At 41.6% G+C, this 16778-nt stretch overlaps 1 protein-coding gene across 2 annotated transcripts in view; it reads left to right on the top strand.

Annotated features, from left to right (window-relative positions):
* Positions 1 to 16422, top strand: part of LOC122555243 (protein maelstrom homolog) — a 61820-nt gene extending 45398 nt beyond the window's left edge. Inside the window, exons 9-12 of one of the 2 annotated variants that reach the window (XM_043701028.2) lie at positions 2575 to 2637; positions 3365 to 3494; positions 12880 to 12955; positions 15852 to 16422. In XM_043701028.2, coding sequence (XP_043556963.2) covers positions 2575 to 2637; positions 3365 to 3494; positions 12880 to 12955; positions 15852 to 15979 — 397 coding nt within the window. In that variant the 3' untranslated portion in view covers positions 15980 to 16422. Of the gene's footprint in view, positions 1 to 2574; positions 2638 to 3364; positions 3495 to 5230; positions 5362 to 12879; positions 12956 to 15851 lie in introns of those variants that run through there. The other variant, XM_087992395.1, reaches the window with a different exon arrangement.
* Positions 16423 to 16778: the final 356 nt, after the last annotated feature.

Raw genomic sequence — 16778 nt, forward strand, 5'->3', positions numbered from 1 at the left:
GAAGCTATATCCCTAGCCTTGCACTCATCGCTAGAGCATGTAGACAACAAGGACACCTACATTAGATTCCTGCTCATCAACTACAGCTCTGCCTTCAACACCATTATTTCCTCCCTCCGATCGCAAAACTGCGAGACCTAGGTCTTGGCTCCGCCCCCTGCAACTGGATTGTCAGCTTTCTGACCCATTGACCGCACTCATAGACAGCTGCATCTCCTCCACAATAACTTGACACAAGCCTCCCAAGGAAGCATTCTCAGCTCTGTACTGTATGCTCACTGATCTCAGCTCTGTACTGTACGCTCACTGTGTTGCCAAATCCCGAACAAACGCCATCTACAAGTTTGCTGATGACACCACCATGGATATCAAATAACAACAAATCAAAATACAGAAAGGAGGTAGCAAGCTTGGTATTGTGGTGCAGTGAGAGCAACCTCTCGATGTCGGCAAAACTAAAGAACTAATCATTGACTTCAAGAAGAAGGGAATAGAACACACCTCCATCTACATCAACAGAGCTGAAGTTGAGAGCATGGAAACATCAAGTTCCTAGGACTGGCTATAACTGACAACTTGTCCTGGACTTCCCATGTATATGTAATGGCCAAGAAGGCACAATAAGGCCACCTCTTCCTCACCTGGCTCAGGAAATTTGGCCTGTCCACAAAGTCCCTCGCCAACCTTTGCAGATGCACCATTGAAAGTATAGTGTCTGTGTGCATGCCGGCTTGTATGACAACTGCTCTGCCCAGTACTGTTTTTTTTTTTAAAAATCCTACAGAAGGTTGTATGCATAGCCCAGACTTTCATGGAAGTCAACTTTCCATCTATGGACTCCATTTACACAGCACGTTGCCACGAAAAGACTGCCAACATCATCAAAGACCCATCACATCCTGGTAATGCTGTCCTACAATCTCTTCTGTCAGGTAGAAGATACAGAAGCTTGAATATGCACCAGCAGGTTCAAGAACAGCTTCTTCGCTGCTGTTATTAGACTGATGAATGGACTCTCTTAAGTTCAAATAATACTGATCTTGCTAATGTTGATCTTGCCAAGCACACACCCTGTGTGATGTAAATTGTATGCTTCTGTCTAGTTATTTTTTCCACCCTATGATCTATGTCTTTGCTTACTATGATCTGCCTGTACTGCTCGTAAACTGTTTTCACTGTACTTAGGTACATGTGTCAATAAATAAATCAATCAATTTAATAAAATACATTAACTTCAATGTGATTCCTTTGGTAAGACATTCACTTATTGTGTAGGGAAGAAGGCATTGATGTTTACAAAAATCAATTATTGTGATATCAGTGCAAAGCTACTGACCTTATCTTTTAAAAGTACATTACAGATTATTCTATTTCCGTTGTAAATCTCTGTAGGCCAGTCTAGTTACTACAGTTGCATTGCCGTTTGAAGTGGTTCTGTCATGTTGTGGGAGCTGGTTGTGTTAGGAGGAGAAAGTGAGGTCTGCAGATGCTGGAGATCAGAGATGGAAATGTGTTGCCGGAAAAGCGCAGCAGGTCAGGCAGCATCCAGGGAACAGGAGAATCGACGTTTCGGGCGTAAGCCTGAAGAAGGGCTTATGCCCGAAACGTCGATTCTCCTGTTCCCTGGATGCTGCCTGACCTGCTGCGCTTTTCCGGCAACACATTTCCGTAGCTGGTTGTGTTATACTTGCTACTGAATTCAGAACTGAAACAAAGTACATATTTCCTATTCTTCTGTACTCTCAGCTGTCCTCTGCTCCAGTACTGCATATCCAAAAAGTGTTGCAAAATCTATATTTAGAGCAAAAAATGAACTTGTTTGTTCTACAGCAAACTTTATTTTAACCATCACCTTAGCAACCAGGAAAAACTATATATCTCAAATACCACAATTTACCACGATGTCAGAATATTTTTGCTGTAAATAAAGTATTACAGCGTGTATATCTCCTACATTATGTTTCTGTTACTGTGTGTTTTTACATAGATCTTTTTTAAGGGATGTTGATGACTTGAAACATCACTTTGTCAGGGGTTGACTGTGGTTATGTCTCTCGATGATCTGGAATATTTGATCAACCAGCATGTTTCTTTTCTCAGAAATGCCAGTTAATAAAAAGTGGTACTTTGTTCTGTTGCAAGTTCTCAGGATCGTTCTGTTCATTTAGTTCACTAATCCTAGAATCAGCCTGTAGTAGGTTGCTTCAGCCTCCTCTAAATTATTTTTCATATCCTACATGAAGTTATATTGTTTATTTAAGGAAGAAAGGGATGATCAAAGCATCTCTAAACATTTCTAATCAATCGTCTGTACTTTTCAAGATTAATATCATTATGTTTTAATCCAGATTGTTTTGTTAAAAGTGGTGCAGCTGAGAATTTCAACTCTTTATCCCTGCAATTGATATAATGATTTTGATTTCAAAGGGAGACCAATTACAAGTCATCAGTGTATTATCTGATACTTCAACATGATGTGATATTGTTACAAGAAATGTTAAATTTCAGCAGGTCTTGGTGATTAGTGTAATTCTTGACTTTATCGAATCTATAAATGTTTACTCTTTCTCTCAGATGCAGATGGCATGATGAGCACGACATTGTGTACTGTGCCTTGGCAACAACCAAGAAATATGCGTAAGTAAGATCCTCACATTTTTCTTCAGGAAAATTGCCTGATTTCTATATTTCTTGGTTAAACATGGGTAGAGTAGTTAATAAAGTTATAGGATTTTTAGGAGCTTGCATCACTTTTAAGTTTCATGCACTATTCCTATGTATTATTGTTAAGCCTTGCATTAGTGAGAAAGTTTTGTCTCTGATATCTTGCAGCACTAATTTCATCAAAATGCATTTGTGAATAAACATTTTCATGTATAGTACTGCAAATATTCTTTTTGCCAGTGAGTTCCTCTTGCAACAATTCCATCCAGTATCTCTGAATCATGAGTCTCATGCGATAGGAGAATACATCAAGTACTGTATTTTGAGCTGGGAAATGGTTTTTAAATCTTTTCCAAGTCTACTAATTACGCAATTTGTAAAAAGTAATTCTACACTCTGTGCCTACTACATAGGGTACGAAAGTTGATATCATTAATTTTGAAAGGCTTTTTGCTGCCACTAATTTACCTATTGTACAGAATATGAATTGTGTAGGACAGAACTACCTAAATGGAGTTACTTAATACAGTATGTATTGCTGTACTATTTATTGCATTTGGCAAAATTTTTTCTATTGTATCCACAATTCATTACAACATTCTTTGTTAATGTGCTGCTGGCTTCCAGTCAAGGATCTGTAATATGCTGGTATTTCAGTTGTTATTGCAAAAATGTTGATCATTTTTATTGCACATTTTAGGTATTGTATCAGTAATTCTTTGGCTTCCATCTATAAATTTGAGGTTACATCAGCACACGTCCCAAAAAAGGAGTTGACTTATGGCACAAAGTTGAACCCGAAAGTGCTAGTACTGGACAATTACTATCAGGTATTTCTTCAATAGTTTTAATCAGTTATTTTTCTGATTTAGTTACTTTGTGGTTAGGTCCTTGAACAAATTAATTTTGACAAAATTCAAAAGATTTAATAGTTCTTCTTCCCAGTTTGTGAGAAGATTTGTAGCTCGGGTGCTCAATGTTGTGGTTCTGTTCGCCGAGCTGGGAATTTGTGTTGCAGACATTTCGTCCCCTGTCTAGGTGACATCCTCAGTGCTTGGGAGCCTCCTGTGAAGCGCTTCTGTGATGTTTCCTCTGGCATTTGTAGTGATTTGTATCTGCCGCTTCCGGTTGTCAGTTCCAGCTGTCCGCTACAGTGGCTGGTATATTGGGTCCAGGTCGATGTGTTTGTTGATAGAATCTGTGGATGAGTGCCATGCCTCTAGGAATTCTCTGTTTGGCTTGTCCTATAATAGTAGTGTTGTCCCAGTCGAACTCATGTTGCTTGTCATCTGAGTGTGTGGCTACTAAGGGTAGCTGGTCGTGTCGTTTCGTGGCTAGTTGGTGTTCATGGATACGGATTGTTAGCTGTCTTCCTGTTTGTCCTATGTAGTGGTTTGTGCAGTCCTTGCATGGGATTTTGTATACTACGTTGGTTTTGCTCATGCTGAGTATCGGGTCCTTTGTCCTGGTGAGTTGTTGTCTGAGAGTGGCTGTTGGTTTGTATGCTGTTATGAGTCCTAGTGGTCATAGTAGTCTGGCTGTCAGTTCAGAAATGTTCTTGATGTATGGTAACATGGCTAGTCCTTTGGGTTGTGGCATGTCCTCATTCCGTTGCCTTTCCCTTAGGCATCTGTTGATGAAATTGCAGGGGTATCCGTTTTTGGCGAATACATTGTAGAGGTGTTCTTCTTCCTCTTTTTGCAGTTCTGGTGTGCTGCAGTGTGTTGTGGCCCTTTTGAACAGTGTCTGGATGCAACTTCTTTTGTGTGTTGGGGTGGTTGCTTTCATAGTTCAGGATTTGGTCTGTGTGTGTGGCTTTTCTGTATACCTTTTGTGGTGAATTTTCCGTTTGGTGTTCTCTGTACCATCATGTCTAGGAATGGGAGTTGGTTGTCCTTTTCTTCCTCTCTATTGAATCTGATTCCTGTAAGTGCGGCATTGATGATCCGGTGTGTGTTTTCTATTTCTGTGTTTTTAATGATTACAAAGGTGTCATCCACATATCTGACCCAGAGTTTGGGTTGAATTTGCGGTAAGACTGTTCTAATCTTTGCATTACAACTTCTGCTATGAGTCCAGAGATGGGTGAGCCCATGGGTGTGCCGTTGATTTGTTCATATGTTTGGTTGTTGAATGCGAAGTGTGTTGTGAGGCACAGTCCAGTAGTTTGAGTATGCAGTCTTTGTTGATAGGTTCACCATCTTGTTGTCTGTTCTGTATGTCCAGCAGGTTGGCTATTGTTTCTCTGGCTAGGGTTTTGTTGATAGAGCTGAACAGTGCCGTTACATCGAATGAGACCATAGTTTCTTCCTTGTCTATGTGTATATTTCTGATGATGTCCAAGAATTCCTGTGTTGACTGTATAGAGTGTCTGGATCCGCTGATCAGGTGTCTGCTGTAGTTCTTTAGCCAGTTTGTGTGATAGTGTCCCTGGTAGTGATACTATGGGTCTGAGTGGGATGTCTGGTTTGTGCACTTTAGGTAGTCCATAGAATCTGGGGGTGGTATTGCTTTCAGGTTTCATTCTCTGTAGGTCAAACCTGGTTATCTGTCCGTTTTTTTGTAGGTTCCTCAGTGTGTTGTTTATCCTATTGGTGAGCTGTGGGGTGGGGTCAAACACCCTCTATCAACGTAGTGTACAAAATCCCATGCAAGGACTGCACAAAACACTATATAGGACAAACAGGAAGACCGCTAACGATCCACAGCCATGAACACCAACTAGCCACGAAATGACACGACCAGCTATCCTTAGTAGCCACACACTCAGGTGACAAGCAACATTAGTTCGACTGGGACAACACTACTATTATAGGACAAGCCAAACAGAGAACAGCCAGGGAATTCCTAGAGACATGGCACTCATCCACAGATTCTATCAACAAACACATCGACCTGGACCCAATATACCGGCCACTGCAGCGGACAGCTGGAACTGACAACTGGAAGCGGCAGAGGCAAACCACTATAAATGCCGGAGGAAACAACACAGAAGTGCTTCACAGGAGGCCCCCAAGCACTGAGGATGTCACCTAGACAGTCTGCAACACAAATTCCCAGCTCGGCGAACAGAACCACAACAGTTCTTCTTCCCCTCTTTCGAAGAACAAAATGGCAATAATGTAAATTGCAGCGCAATGCAACCTTTGGGCTGGGAGTATGTTTCTTGAATTATTAAAAAAAAACGTAATTTGAAACTATATTATCATCTTGACTTCCTAAAAAAATGAGCATAATTTTTAAGAAAAACATAGTAAATTGGGTGTTGGAGGTCTCCTTTAGAATCCAAGGTGATTGCGAGGTATTACATTTTGGTAACCAACAAAGGTAGGGATTTTACGGTTAATGGTAGGGCCTTAGGGTTGATTTACATAATCTTTTGAAGTTTGCATCACACTGGGTAGTTAAAAAGGTATTTGGCACACTCCTTCATTATTCAGTCCTTTGAGTGTAGGAGTTGGGAAGTCATGTTGAGGTTGTACAGGACATAAGTGAGGCCTCTTTTGGAATACTGGTGTGTCCAGTTCTGGTCACCCAGTTATAGGAAGGATATTATTAAGCTGGAGAGGATTCAGAAGAGATTTACCAGGATGTTGCCAGGTATGGAAGGTTTGGATTGTTAAGAAAGGCTGGATATGCTGGGACATCTTTCACTGGCGCATAGGAGGTTCAGAAGCGACTTCTCAGAAGTTTATAAAATAATGAGGGATAAAGTTAATGATAGTTATCTCTTCTCCAGACAAGGGGGCACATTTTTAAAGCAAGTGGAGAGAGATTTTAAAAAAGACATAAGGCGCACACTTTTTTTTCAGTGCAGTTAGTGTGTGAAATGAACTTCCTGAGGAAGTGGGTGGATGTGGGTCCAATAGAGTGATACCCAATAGGCATTTGGGTAAGTACATGAATAGGAAAGGTTTGAAGATATGGGTCAGGAGCAGGAAAGTGGGACTCTGTTAGTTTGGTATTATGTTCAACATGGACTGGTAGGACTGAAGGATCTGTTTCTGTGCTGTATGACTCTATGGTATTGGACCATATCATGTTACATAGTGCAGTGAAGAGCTGATCATAATTCTCATTCCAAGACCATAAGATCGAGGTCTGAGAGAAATGCAGTTGTCACACTTAAGTGGCTAATCTGATTAAGTGGCTAATCTATAAGGTAAGAAGAATGTTACCGAATACTTTGAGGGGGCTTGTTTGATCATGGATTTTACTTCTTGTGCTTAAGGTTGTAGTTGCTAGTACGTAAGTTTCTATTAAACTTTCTCATAATTTTTCTTCAAAAAACAATTCTCGTGTGACTGGAGGTTAGGATAAAGGTTGAAAAATTCTGAGGTCTTAAGGTGTCTCAAATAAAGTAAATGTCAGGCAGATTGACACCACAAATGAAAAAGTTACCTCTTCACATTGAGGTATTACTAATTACCATGTAGCTGACTGTTTGAACATAGAAACAAATGCAGATCAGAGAGATTCCGGATTCAATTCTTGATCTATGATGAATTTAACAGGTCTGTGCTGGGTAGCATTATTAATCTAATGCAAGAAAACATTATTGATTTCTTGTATATCTCCAATGGAAAATATAAACAATAGAATTGAGCACTAATGAGAGGATTCTGGGTAATGCAAGATGAAGGACAGGAAAAGTTTCTGGCTGTAACAGGCTGCTCCTCATTTGATTTCCTCGAATTTCAGGAGTAGCAATTACTGTTTTATATGCTGTTGCATTGTTTTGGAATTTTGGAGGAAAAGAGAAGTCAAAACAAGAACAGTTTTAAAAGGAGAGGAACCGACAAAGGCAGCACATGGTGAGGTCAGTACAGGAGGGAGAGAGAGAGAGGGGGGGAAAAACCCACACTGCTAACTGACATAACAGTGAACCTGCATAGTTCCTGCCTTTGCTGTTTGAATTCATATATTACTGGACATCGGAGTGCATCTCGGAAAATTAACAAACAGTGAAATTCACAACTAATCGTGGAGGAACCTGTTTGGGAGAAGTCACAGCTTAGAAACAGATAAGTGAATATTTTAAGGTGTGGCCTTACAGTGAGTCTGCAGTAAAGTGCATTATTTCTTGATTATATGTTGTATTGAGATATGTCTTGATTAAACTTTAAAATATAAGCCATAGTATTAATTTAAGCTGCAGCAGTATTTTGTAGAGGAATAGGATAGAGCTATTTTCTGGGTCTTTAGCTTGAAAGAAGCAAAAATGGCCTTTAGTGGAGTGATATGCTCTTTGCTGTGGTTCTGTTCGCCGAGCTGGAAGTTTTTGTTGCAAACGTTTCATCCCCTGTCTAGGTGACATCCTCAGTGCTTGGGAGCCTCCTGTGAAGCGCTTCTGTGGTGTTTCGGCCGGCATTTATAGTGGCCTGTCCCTGCCACTTCCGGTTGTCAGTTTCAGCTGTCCGCTGTAGTGGCCGGTATATTGGGTCCAGGTCGATGTGTTTGTTGATGGAGTTTGTGGATGAGTGCCATGCTTCTAGGAATTCCCTGGCTGTTCTTTGTTTGGCTTGCCCTATAATGGTAGTGTTGTCTCAGTCGAATTCATATTTGTCGTCTGCGTGTGTGGCTACTAAGGATAGCTGGTCGTGTTGTTTTGTGGCTAGTTGATGTTCGTGGATGCAGATCGTTAGCTGTCTTCCTGTTTGTCCTATATAGTGTTTTGTGCAGTCCTTGCATGGGATTTTGTACACTACATTAGTTTTGCTCATGTTCGGTATCGGGTCCTTCGTTCTGGTGAGTTGTTGTCTGAGTGTGGCTGTTGGTTTGTGTGCTGTTATAAGTCCTAGTGGTTGCAGTAGTCTGGCTGTCATTTCAGAGATGTTCTTGATGTATGGTAGTGTGGCTAGTCCTTTGGGTTGCGGCATGTCCTCATTCCGTTATCTTTCCCTTAGGCATCTGTTGATGAAATTGCGAGGATATCCGTTTTTGGCGAATACCTTGTATAGGTGTTCCTCTTCCTCTTTTTGCAGTTCTGGTGTGCTGCAGTGTGTAGTGGCCCTTTTGATAGTGTCTTGATGCAACTTCTTTTGTGTGTATTGGGGTGGTTGCTTTCATAGTTCAGGATTTGGTCTGTGTGTGTGGCTTTCCTGTGTACCTTAGTGGTGAATTCTCCGTTTGGTGTTCTCTGTACCATCATGTCTAGGAATGGGAGTTGGTTGTCCCACAAACTTTGAGTGATATGCTCTTCTTGTCGGATATGGGAGTTTACGGGTTACTGAGGATTATATCTGCAATAACTGTCGTTAGTTGCAAACACTATTAGATTGAATGGATCGGTTGGAGAGACCGTTTGAGAAAATGAGGAATTTACAGGAGCAAGGGGATGTGATGGATGGCAGTTATAGGAAGGGAGAAAGTTGCAGATACTGTCACATAAATGGGCTAACTCCAGGAAAGGTAAGAGAGGAAGGCAGGTAGTGCAGGAGTCTTCTGTGCCTATCCCCATTTCAAACAAGTATGCAGTTTTGGGAAACGTAGGGGATGATGGATTCTCAGGGGAACGGAGCATGAGCAGCCAAGTTTCTGGTATTGAGACTGGCTCTAATGCAATGAGGGGTATGTCGGAATCCAAGAGGTTGATTGATTGTGTTAGGGGACTCTCTAGTCTGAGGTACAGACAGCTGTTTCTGTGGCCAACAGCGAAAAATCAGAATGGTATGTAGCTTCCCTGGTGCCATGGTCAAGGCTGTCTCAGACAGGGTGCAGAATGTTCTCAATGAGGAGAGAGGCTAGCAGGAGGTCATTGTACACATTGGAACCGATGACATAGGATGGGAAAAGGTTAAAATTCTGAAGGGAGATTAGAGTTAGGCAGGAATTTAAAAAGGAGGTCCTCGAGAGTAGTAATATCTGGATTACTCCGGGTCCTAAAAGCTAGTGAGGGCAGGAATAGGAGGATACAGCAGATGAACGCATGGCTGAGGAGCTGGTGTATGGGAGAAGGATTCACATTTTTGGATCATTGGGAGCTCTTTTGGAGTAGAAGTGATTTGTCCAAGAAAGGTGGATTGCACCTAAGCTGGAAGGGGACTAATATACTGGCAGGGAGATTTGCTAAAGCTGCTCGGGAGGTGGGGAGGAGAAGAAGAGATCAATTGGAGCCTGGAACAGTTGAGAACAGAAGTGAATCCAACAGTCAAGGCATGCAGGAACAAAGCAAAGAACAAGGCTGGACTGATAAGTTAAACTGCATTTATTTCAATGCAAGAGGCCTAACAGGGAAGGCAGATGAATTCAGGGCATGGTTAGGAACATGGGACTGGGATATCACAGTAATTAAAAAAACGTGGCTCTGGATGGACAGGACTGGCAGCCTAATGTTCCAGGATACAAATTTAAAAAAAAATTAGATTCCCTGCTACAGGAAGGACAGAAAGGGAGGCAAGAGAGGGCAGGGGAGTGGCATTTTTGATAAGGGATAGCATTACAGCTGTACTGAGGAAGGATATTCCTGGAAATACATCCAGGGAAGTTATTTGGGTGGAACTGAGAAATAAAACACTGATCACCTTATTGGGATTGTATTATAGACCCCCGAATAGTCAGAGGGAAATTGAGAAACAAATTTGTAAGGAGATCTCAATTATCTAAAAATAATAGGGTGGTTATGATAGGGGATTTTAACTTTCCAAACATAGACTGGGACTGCCATAGTGTTAAGGATTTAGATGGAGAGGAATTTAAGTTGGTACAAGAAAATTTTGATTCAGTATGTGGATGTACCTACTAGAGAAGGTGCAAAAATTGACCTCTTGGGAAATAAGGCAAGATAGGTGACTGAGATGTCAGTGGGGGAGCGCTTTGGGGCCAACTATCATAATTCTATTAGCTTTAAAACAGTGATGGAAAATGATAGACCAGCTGTAAAAGTTGAAGTTATAAATTGGAGAAAGGCCAATTTTGATGGTATTAGGCAAGAACTTTCAAAAGCTGATTGAGGCAGATGTTCGCAGGTAAAGTAATTGCTGGAAAATGGGAAGCCTTCAGAAATGAGAACGAGAGTCCAGAGACGGTATATTCCAGTCAGGGTGAAAGGAAAAGCTGGTAGGTATAGGAGATGCTGGATAATTAAAGAAATTGAGGGTTTGGTTAAGAAAAAGAAGGAAGCATATGTCAGGTTTAGACAGGATAGTTTGAGTGAATCCTTTAAGTGTAAAGGCAGTAGGAGTATTCTTAAGAGGGAAATCAGGACGGCAAAAAAAGGGGACACGAGATAGCTTCGGCAAATAGAGTTAAGGAGAATCCAAAAGGTCTTTATAAATACATTAAGGGTAACTCGAGAGAAAATAGGGCTCCTCAAAGATCAGCAAGGCAGCCTTTGTGTGGAGCTGCAGGAGATGGGGGAGATGTTAAATGTGTATTTTGCATCAGTGTTTACTGTAGAGAAGGACATGGAAGATGTAGAATGTAGTGAAATAGGTGGTGATCTCTTGAAAAATGTTCATATTACAGACGAGGAAGAGGTGGATGTCTTGAAATGCATAAAAGTGGATAAATCCCTAGGGCCTGATCAGATATACCCTAGAACTCTGTGGGAAGCTAGGGACGTGATTGCTGGGCCTCTTATTGCGATATTTGTATAATCGATAGTCACAGGTGAGGTGCGGGAAGACTGGAGGTTGGCTAATGTGGTGCCACTGTTTAAGAAGGGTGGTAAGGACAAGCCAGGGAACTATAGACCGATGAGCCTGACCTCGGTGGTGGGCAAGTTGTTGGAGGGAATCCTGAGGGACAGGATGTACGTGTATTTGGAAAGGCAAGAACTGATCAGGGATAGTCAACATGGCTTTGTCAGTGGGAAATCATGTCTTACAAACTTGATTGAGTTTTTTGAGGAAGTAACAAAAAGGATTGATGAGGGCAGAATGGTAGATGTGATCTGTATGGACTTCAGTAAGGTGCTCGACAAGGCTCCCCATGGGAGACTGATTAGCAAGGTTCGAGCGAACTAGGTATTTGGATACAGAACTGACTCAAAGGTAGAAGAAAGAGGGTGGTGGTGGACAATTGTTTTTCAGACTGGAGGCCTGTGACCAGTGGAGTGCCACAAGGATCGGTGCTGGGTCCACTACATTTCATCATTGGTATAAACGATTTGGATGTGAGCATAAAAGGTACAGTTAGTAAGTTTGCAGGTGACAGCAAAATTGGAGGTGTAGTGGACAGCGAAGAAGGTTACCTCAGATTACAACGGAATCTTGATCAGATGGGCCAATGGGTTGGGAAGTGGCAGATGGAGTTTAATTCAGATAAATGCGAGGTACTGCATTTTGGGAAAGCAAGTTTTAGAAGGGCTTATACATTTAATGGTAAGGGCCTAGGGAGTGTTGCTGAATAAAAAGACCTTGGAGTGCAGGTTCGTAGCTCCTTGAAAGTGGAGTCGCAGGTGGATAGAATAGTGAAGATGGCTTTTGGTATGCTTTCCTTTATTGGTCAGAGTATTGAATACAGGAATTGGGATGTCATGTTGCGGCTGTACAGGACATTGGTTAGGCCGCTTTTGGAATATTGCATGCAATTCTGGTTTCCTTCCTATCGGAAAGATGTTGTGAAACTTGAAAGGGTTCAGAAAAGATATACAAGGATGTTGCGAGGGTTGGAGGCTTTGAGCCATAGAGAGAGGTTGAATAGTCTGGGGCTGTTTTCTCTAGAGCGTTGGAGGCTGAGGGGTGACCTTTATAGAGGTTTATAAAATCATGAGGGGCATGATTTTATAAGGTGGGGGAGGCCAGAACTAGAGGGCATAGGTTTAGGGTTAGAGCGCAAGATATGAAGGAGACTTGAGGGGCAACTTTTGCATGCAGAGAGTTGTGTGTGTGTGTGGAATGAGTAGCCAGAAGATATGGTAGGGGCTAGTACAATTGTAATATTTAAAAGGCATCTTGATGGGTATATGAATAGGAAGGGTTGGAGAGATATGGACTGGGTGCTGGCAGGTGGGACTAGATTGGATTGGGATATCTGATTGGCATGGACAAGTTGCATCGAAGGGTCGGTTTCCATGCTGTACATCTGATTGTATGATGAAGCAAAATCCTCCCATTAGTTCTCAGGCCAAGAGTGGCTAATTGGGTGGTTTACCTGGTTGGTGAGTAAATGATAATTTAGGAAGGGCAGATTACTCTGTATGTTGTCAACATTTTTAAAGAATCGTTTAATGAAAATAGCAACATTTAAGAATTTTCTGATCTCTTTTAAAAGCAAGCAAAACCAAGGAATAATTTAAGACAATACATCCATTTACCAGTTGAATCTACAGCTTCGAACATCTCTGGTGGTAAGCATAAACTTTTCTGAGTACTTGCGAGCTGTTTTGAGTATCCTAAATTTTAATTTGGTGCAAAGGAACTACAGGATTACTTCAGTATAAAATAAATTTCAGTCTAATGGTCATTAGTAGGAAATCATAACAATCAAAATGTTTAAAGTTCAGCTTCCAAAATGCTGCAAACCACTGGTTGAATGAATGTCAAAGCCCCAAATATTTTAGAACTGGCTATATGGTCATGAATTGCTTTTGCAGCTATAGGTCTGGATTTCAGAAAATGTTCCAATTTATTCAAGAGATTTAAGTGCTGTGATGCTTCTATGGAATGGTGAGCTGTAAGGCTGACTTGCCTCCTTCATGTTTTATGTATTTTTAAATGTTTAACAAAGTAATTTCAAGAGTTGTACAGAATGCTGAAAGCATCCATCATTTAAAAGCTGGATCTATAAATTTGTACTTTCAAATGACCACATGCAAGTTAATGAAGAAAGTGAGGACTGCAGGTGCTGGAGAGTCCAAGTCGAAAAGTGTAATGCTGGAAAAGCACAGCCGGTCAGGCAGCATCAGGAGCAGGAGAGTCTGTTTCTGACATAATTCCTTCATCAAGAATGTGGGGGGAGAAGGGGGCTGAGAAATAGAGGGGTTGGGCCTGGGAAAGCCATAAGTGAATGCAGGTGGGGGGCAGGTAGTAATTGTGATATGTAAGTGGGAAGGTTGGATCACATAGGTGGGAAGGAAGATGGACAGGTACAGCAGGTCAAGAGGGCAGTGCTGAGTTGAAGGTTTGGATCTGGGGTGAGATGTGGGGGAAGGGGAAATTTGGAAACTAGTGAAGTCGATGTTGATGCCGTGTGGTTGAAAGGTCCCAAGGCGGAAGTTGAGCCGTTCTTCCTCCAATTGTCAGGTGGCTTGGATTTGCCAGTGGTGGCGGCCCAGGACTTTCATGTCTTGGGGAAGTGTGAGGGGGAGTTGAAGTGGCTGACTGCAGGATGGTGGGGTTGTTTGGTTTGTGTCCCAGAGACGTTCTCTGAAACATTCCGCGATTTGGTGTCGTCTCCCTGACGTAGAGGAGATCACATTGAGGTGCAGGAAGTGGAGGAGATGTGCTGAAGGATGTGATTGATCACGTGAGAGGCGAAGTTATGGTCCTTGAAATAGGCCAAGAGTGACTAATTGGGTGGTTTACCTGGTTGGTGAGGAAATGATAATTTAGGAAGAGCAGATTACTCTGTATGTTGTCAACACTTTTAAAGAATCACTTGACAAACAAAAAGCAACATTTTAAGAATTTTCTGATCTCTTTAAAAGCAAGCAAAACCAAAGAATAATTTAAGACAATACATCCCTTCACCAGGTCCATCTACAGCTTCAAACATCTCTGGTGGTAAGCATAAATTTTTGAGTAATGAGAGGCCAAGTTGTGGTCCTTGAAATAGAAGGCCACCTGGGAGCGAAATTGTTCCTCTTAGCACATATGGCAGAGATGGAGGAATTGGGAGTAAGGTATCATGTTTTTACAGGGGTTGGGAAGCAGATGTCGTCAAGATAGCTGTGGGAGTTGGTGGATTTGAAATAGATGTCTGTGTTGAGTCAATTGCTAGAGATAGTTTGAGAGATCCAGGAAGGGATGGGAAGTGTTTAGAGATGGTTCGTATGAACTTCAGGTCAAAGTGATTAACCACACCCACCAGCGCATCTTCTCCACTTCCCGCACCTCTGCCCTTGAACCCCAGCCTTCTAACCGCAACAAAGAACCCCCCCCGGTCCTCCTCTTCCACTCCACTAATCTCCAGGGGGATACAGTGCATTATCCTCTGCCATTTCTGCAACCTACAATCAGTCCCCACCACCAAAGATATATTTCCCTCCCCACCACTGTGTTCCACAGAGACCATTCCCTCAGTGACTCCCTCGTTAGGTCCATGACCCCCATCAACCCACCCTCCACACCTGGCACCTTTCCTTGCCGCTGCAGGTGATGTAAATCCTGCGCTATCATCTTCTCCTGTCACCTCTATCCAAGGCCACAAAGGCTCTTTTCAGATCTCGCAGAGATTTTCCTGCATGCCCACCCTCCTTGTCCACTGTCTGTGGCTCTTGATGTGGTCTCCTGTACATCGAGGAGACAGGATGCCAATTTGCAGGGCGTTTCAGGGAACATCTCTGGGACATGCACTAAACAGTCCCACTGCCTTGTAGCCAACCACTTCAACTCCCCCTCCCACTGCCCCAAGAATAGTCCTGGGGCACTTCCAGAGCTAAATAAAAGACAACTGACAACTAGAGGAAGAACACCTCATCTTCTGCCTTTGGACCCTTCAATTACACGGCATCAACATCAACTTCACCAGTTTCCAAATCTCTCTTTTCTACATCTCATCTCAGATCAAATCTGGCACCGCTCTCTTGACCTGTTCTACCTGTCCACCTTCCTCCCACCTATCTGTTCCACCTATTGCAATTATCCCCACCTGCATCCACCAATTGCCTTCCATAGTTACATTCCCCACAGCCCTAACCCACCCCCTTATTTATTTTTCAGCCCCCTTCCCCCTCCATATTCCTTGAAAGGCTCGTTCCCAAAACATGCTGCCTGACCTGCTTTTCCAGCACCACACTGACGTTGATTGTAAAAATGGTCAAACAGTTAAATATTTACTGAACTCAATTTTGAAAACCAGTGAAATTGATTTATAAACATAAATACACAGATGTGTTTTCTGCGCTGTGCACTAATGATGAGAAATTTGTGTATCCTAGTGGAATTTCATTGGCTCATCATTGTACAAATAAAAGTTTTTTAAAAAACATCTCTGGGTTTTGGAGCACTAAAATGTATTATTTTGTTGAACAGAACATGTAGCCAGATGTTTACCCTAAAATAATACCTGTTTGTATGTTATAGATAAAAGCTGTGTTTCAGCATCCAGTTTAAGGGATTATCCTATTGCAGCACAATTTGGGAGAGGAAGAGGTGCCCTGGCTGCATGGCTGAATTTTCCATCTCGCTCACCGCCAGGATTTCAGCAGTAAATACATTCAATAATACTCGATGGTTTTAAAGAAAATCATTTAATATAGCTGTTTGTTTTGATCTTTGGTGATATTATTCTCCTGTGCGTGTACTTGAAGCAGAAATAATGTCAGATGTAGGAATACCCCAATATCTCAGTCTGAAACCTAGTAATGGGCTGGTTTTCAGGGCTGAAAATTGTAAGATTGCAGATGCACGATTATAGCAAACTAAAACCTTTTTTCTAAAATGTAAAAGATAAATACTGCAAAAACATGCATAAGCCTTTACAATTTTCAAATGATGATAATATAATGGGAAATCGACAAATGCATATTTTATGCATCTGAAAATGGATTTTGTTTTTTGTTTTGGAGCAGTGTACTAAGTTCATTTTGTGTTCGAATGATTGTTCTTGAAATTGTTCCTGATAAATTTGTTGAATAAAATAATTTGAATTTAGCGAGCATTTAATTGTGATTGTGGCTCAATTTGTAGAGTTAAGATTACTTTGTTTATTTAAAAGGTCCTTGTGCTAACTAATGCTACACCATGGCATCTACTGCACCTTTTAAAATTCATTTTCTGATTTGATAATGACCCAGCCAAACAAAGACAGAACAAGATAAACAAAGAAACGTTTTTACATCATGGTCTTTATGAAGAAAATGCTCAAAAATAAAAGTTCACTTGGAAACCACATTTGTTACTACTACTCTGGCACCATTAAAGTCCACAATACAAGTTGGATTCTTTTGCCCTAGAGACTTGGTTAGACTATCAGGAGTGGTGCTCTGTGATGGAATGACTATCCATGTA

This window comes from Chiloscyllium plagiosum, unplaced genomic scaffold (assembly GCF_037043375.1).
Source record: "Chiloscyllium plagiosum isolate Xiang-an unplaced genomic scaffold, Cpla_swu_hap1 HiC_scaffold_12, whole genome shotgun sequence".
Taxonomy (NCBI): Eukaryota; Metazoa; Chordata; class Chondrichthyes; order Orectolobiformes; family Hemiscylliidae; genus Chiloscyllium; species Chiloscyllium plagiosum.